At 31.8% G+C, this 5,683-nt stretch overlaps 1 protein-coding gene across 1 annotated transcript; it reads right to left on the reverse strand.

Annotated features, from left to right (window-relative positions):
* Nucleotides 1-1,474: 1,474 nt before the first annotated feature.
* On the reverse strand, nucleotides 1,475-5,324 carry LOC136088277 (zinc finger MYM-type protein 1-like). The gene is made up of 2 exons (XM_065811966.1): nucleotides 5,270-5,324; nucleotides 1,475-3,126 (listed from the first exon to the last, which is right to left on the reverse strand). Exons 1-2 carry the CDS (start codon nucleotides 5,322-5,324, stop codon nucleotides 1,475-1,477), a joined length of 1,707 nt encoding a protein of 568 aa, XP_065668038.1.
* Between the last annotated feature and the right edge of the window lie 359 nt (nucleotides 5,325-5,683).

Genomic DNA, 5,683 nt, shown 5'->3' on the forward strand with positions numbered 1-5,683 from the left:
AAAAGGCGCGAACAAAAGGTGCGAAAAAAATTTTTAAATGCCATAATTACTTAATAGGAGTTTTCTGATTTGGTGGACTATATACATAGAGATCAGTAAACTATACTCTTTCAGAAAACGTTGAAATTAATTTGGACACAATTCAGAAAACCTAAATTTAGTTAATGCTAACTGTGTAAGATGCGATACAAATACAAGCACAGTAAATATTCTTTAGTGTGAATTTATTGACATAATGACGAATTATTGAAAGTGCGACGTTAGCTCGAGTTAGTTTCTTGCGTAGCTCATCAATATGAAAATTTCACGAGAGATTGCACTTCATCAAAACACCGAGATATTTAATATCTTTTGTAGGGTATAACCATTTATTATTAATTTTGATTTGAATTTTAGAATTGCTGTTTAGGTTGTTTTTTTTCTCTAGAAGATGAAAAAAAGATTAGTTCAGTTTTTTTTTGCGTTAAGACATATTAGGTTAGCATTTAACCAGCAAAAAACACCTTTTAAATCCGAATTTATGTTGTTACATAGAGAATTATACGGTTTGTTGACAGGGCCGTCTTAAGGTCATCGGGGGCCCTAGGCTAGACTTAATTTGGGGGCCCCCTTTTTCCTTAGTAAAAAAATTAAATCAAATACTAAAATAGGAAACATTTATTAAAGCAATGATAAAATTTACATGTGACGTTTACGTGATTTTTTTCTTGAAAATTCTTTAATAATATCATCAAAATCAATGGTTAAAAGAACATCTGATTCAATTGACATTAACGACAAACAGTTCAATCTTTCTTGCAGCATGGTTGAGCGGAGTTCATTTTTTATAAGTTTTAGTTTTGAAAATGATCGCTCGCCAGTGCAATTTGAGACCATCATTGACAGAAAAATTCTAAGGGAAATTTCAATATTTGGAAAAGTTGATTCCAAGTGGTCTCTTTTTAATGTTGAGTAAAATTCTGTAAATGAATGTTCATCTTTTGAAATGTAATATTTAAATTGCTGGCACTCAAAAAAAAGTTCATTTTCATTTATGTCCTTCTTATAAATTTGTGCTAGGTTTGAACAATGGTCTTTTAGTTCAACATTGGCAATTGTTTGAATGTTTACTAGAAATCCGAAATTGTCATTGATCTTCTCATATGCTGATGTTCTTTTTTCTAAATTTGATGTTAGTGAATCAATAACAGGAAGGTATGTTTCAATTTTGAATTTATAACTTCCCTGAAATTCCAATTCTTCAGCCTCACCATCAAAGAAGGCCATACGTCGGCTTCTTTTTTTTGTTCTTTTTGAAGAATCTCTGTAGTCAGTGTTTGGAAGCAAGATTTTGGCTTTTTCCTGGTAATTCTCAAATTGACTCCTCAAATCTTTAATGAAATGCAGCAATGACTTTAGAATCCGAACTGCAACATCCAGGTTTAAATTTTCTTTCTGTAAAATCTTCGATGTTTCATTAAAATGACAAAGAATATCATTCCAGAAAATTGTCAGAAAAACAAAAAGTGTTCATTTTCGTGATGAGATTTTGAGCATCATTTTGAGTTTCTTTTGACTGACTTATGTCCTTGATCAAAAATTCAAATGCTTTTTTAATCTTATCATAACTGTCATGCAGACAAGTCACAGCATCTGCACGTGCTGACCATCGAGTTCCAGAAAGCTGTTTGACAATTTTTTTGCCTTTGCCAACAAAAGGCAGAAGCACTTGCCAACGATGAGTTGATGCAGAAAAAAAGTTGTAGAGGCATTGAACAAAGTCAAAAAAAATAATTGCTTCTAAACAACATCCAGCTGCACTGTTGCCAACCAGATTTAAAGAATGTCCAGCACAAGGAATAAACAATGCTGATTCACTTTTGTCTTTAATCCTCTTTTGTAGGCCTGAGTACTGTCCTGCCATATTTGATGCATTATCGTATGACTGCCCACGACAGTCAGATATTGAAATTTCATTTTCTTGTAAAAAATTCAAAACCACTGTTTCTAAATGTTCAGCTCCATGCCCGTGAATGGGAACAAATTGCAAAAAACGCTCAACTGGTGCCAAGTCTTTAACATATCGAACTGTAAAAGTTAATTGATCTACATGTGACAAGTCTGGAGTTGAGTCAACGCTGATTGAGTAGTATTTTGCTTTTTTTAATTCAGAAATTATTTTGCTCAAAACTTTATTTCCCATTAGACATATAAACTCCTCACAGATATTGGCGGAGAGGTATGAAGTATTACCTTTTCCAGAATTTCCATGTTTTTTCATGTGTTCATGTAGGAATGGGTCAAACTGGCTAAGTAACTCAAGAGTTCCTAAATAATTACCATTTTGCTCTGAACCAATGGTTTCATTGTTTCCACAAAATGGCAATCCTCTTGATGACAAGAACTTTACAACTGCAACAATTCTTTTCAGCACATTTTGCCAGTACAATTGTTCGTTATGTAACTGTTTTAATAATACAGAGTCAAGCTGGCCACTTTCTCTCTGCCGACTGGAGTAAGTAAGCATATTTTTGTGATGTTCAGAACCATTCTCGTGTCCAGATATACATTTTAAGGCATTTTTCCAGTCATCAAATCCAGTTGTGGAAAAATTAGAGTGTTTGCTGGAGAATAAGGTACAAGCAAAGCAAAAAACAGAACCTGTTGAAGGTGAGTATAATAGCCATTCACGATTGACAAATTCGCCATTGTGTAGTTCACGTCTAAAGCAAGATTTTGATAAGTACCTTTTTTGTCCGCAACTCAACCTTTCCGAATTTTTGAAGCTCCCATCATTGTTCTGGCACATGGACGGGCCATTAGAAATCCAAAATGATTGAGCTTCTTGGGATAACTGATGCCACAATGCTGGGTCAGTTTCTTGAGTAGTTTTTGTTGTTGCGTTTGGATAAGTTTTAATTTGATTTGATTCTGGCTCCTGTGCTGGTTCTGGCTCCTGTACTGGTTCTGGCACCTGTGCTGGTTCTGACTCTTGCTCTGGTTCTGGCTCCTGCTCTGGTTCTGGCTCCTGTTCTGGTTCCAGTTCCTGTTGAATTTCTAGAGTTTCATCTAGCAACAAAGCACTATCAATGCTTACGAAATTTGAAGTTGGACAAAGAAATACATCTTCGGACACAACAGGCTTGACTTTTGTACCAAAAGAAATGATGTCAAAGGAAGATATTTTGAAATGTCTTCTTTTGCTTTAGCGGCTTTTTTCCTCTTTGCAGCACCACTTTGATAAGTCCGATTAGACATGTTAAATGACTTTTTTTCAAAACAGATGCTTTAAGTTGATCACAGCAATTTCAAATTCAATCTAATAGGATATTTTAAGCGCTTGTATTTAACACTTCTAATCGGAAAAATTATGTTTTTTTTCGGACGCATGCATGCATTTTTGCTTATCAAGAAAAAAAAAAATTCCCTAGGGGGCCCCCAAACTGAAAAACTGATACTTTTCTAAAAATAATTAAAAAAAATCTTATCAAGAAAAAAATTATTTCCGAGGGGCCCCCAAACTATGATTTCTTCAGAAAATTTAGAAGTATAATTTTTTATTTATATAAATTTGAAAAAAAAATCCAGACACATTTTGGGGGCCCCTAAAAATTGGGGGCCCTAGGCTGCAGCCTACCTAGCCTATGCGTTAAGATGGCACTGTTTGTTGATATGCAATAGATTTGTGTCATCGGCAAAAAGATGAATTGACGAGAAACGAATAGAGTTGTTCGTGTCATTAACGTAAATTAAGAACAAAAGAGGATCAAGAACAGAACCTTGAGGAAAACCTCACACAACAGATTTATTAGTAGAATTATAACCATTAATACTTACAAATTGTTTCCAATCTGTAAGATAAGATCAAAACCAGTCACTTACAACACCACGAACACCAAAGTGTTCTAGTTAAGAAATAAAAATGTTATGATCAACGGTATCAAAAGCTTTTTGTAAATCTATAAAAATACCACAAACAAAATGACCAGTGTCGAGAGCTTTCCTGATTGTTTTAGTTATACTTATCAATGCATGGCAGGTAGAATGTTTTGAACGTAAAACCAAATTAAAAATCATTTAAACAGTTAAAAGAGTTAAGAAATGAGTACACTCTATACATAAGAATACATAAGTTTTTTAAGAAGTTTACTGTTAAGTTTAATGTTAGATAAAAGAGAAATAGGTCTGTAGTTAGTGCATAAAAGTTTGGAGCCGTTTTTAATAATTTTAAAACATTTAGAAAAGTTCCATTTATGAATAATATATTAAACAGTTCAGATAGAATATTTAAGAATTCATAATTAAAATCGATAAGAATGTTTGTGGGAATGCTACTTGGGCCTTTTGATTTTCTCGGCTTCAAATTAGATATCAAAGAGATGAAAACTTCAGGAATATTTGTTGGAAATAAGAGTAGACTATGTAAATTCGGATATTTAAGATGTTTTGTATAGTTTATGTAAGACAAATGAATATTGGATTTAAGTTTTTGTGCGACGCTTATAAAAAAAGTGTTAAACTTTTCAGAGATAAGATTTTGTTCAGTTATATATGCTTCATTATCTTGTAGACAGTTGGGAGATGAGTGATTAGAGTTTTTGACATTTATTGAATTGTTAATTCTTTTCCATTTTTTACATTTTCTGTAAAGTACTTTTTAAAATGCATTTTTTTACTGAGCTTAATTAAGGTAATTATCATGTATTTATATTATTTGAAAGCAGTTTTGAATGTGTTTATGTTCCTAATATCTTTTGATCTTACAATTTTTTTTTTAAAGATTGCGCATTTGAATCGATTTTCAGATTCCCTTTGTAATCCAAGGTTTAAGTCGACGCTTGAAGTTCCTAATACCTATTTTTTTAAGTGGGTGTAGCAATTCAAAATCAAGTTGTTTCAGAAATAAATGTTTGGAAACAAGAGTTAACATCACTGTTCTCTATAAGATTATCCCAAATAATTTTTAATAAATCTGATTTGAAGTTTATTTAATTAAAATTTTTAAAGTTTCTGGGATATAAATTGTGATTGCGAGGTATAAATAACTTATTAAAATTAAAACAAATACAAAATTAAGGTAAGTGATCAGAAACTGAGGTTGTCAAATTTCCTGAAATAATTTCTTTATTTATTAAATTAGAAAAAATATTGTCAATGATTGTAGCAGAGTGGTTAGTAATTCTGGTTGGCAAAGAGATAAAAGGGCGACTATTATAAAAAGAAAGCAAGTTTTAAAAATCAGACGTTGCAGTGTCATTATTTGATTGTATCAGATGAATATTGTAATCACCAAGTAAAAAAACTGATTTATTTTCAGCATTTAATTTTTGAAGTTGGACAGACATGATAATTGTAAAATTGTTTATACCCATGCAAGGGTGTTTATAAATGCAACCGATAATAATATCAGATTTTTCAGAAAAAATGATTTCAATAAATGTTAATTCTAAACAATGCACTATGTGTTTTGGGGTGGCCAAAATACAAAAAAAATTTGTCTCAGATTTTTGAAAACTAAATTCCTACTGCTTTAAAATACTCAGATTAAGGAAAGTACAAAATATTTTTACTCTGGTGATAGTAATCCCAGAGATAGTGACCATCAAAGTCAAAAACGGTTGCCAAATTATAGTTTTCAAAAAAAATTATATGTTTTTGTTTTTTTAATTTTCATGATGTATTAAGCCGAAAAAAAAGTTAAAAT

This window comes from Hydra vulgaris, chromosome 12 (genome assembly GCF_038396675.1).
Source record: "Hydra vulgaris chromosome 12, alternate assembly HydraT2T_AEP".
Taxonomy (NCBI): Eukaryota; Metazoa; Cnidaria; class Hydrozoa; order Anthoathecata; family Hydridae; genus Hydra; species Hydra vulgaris.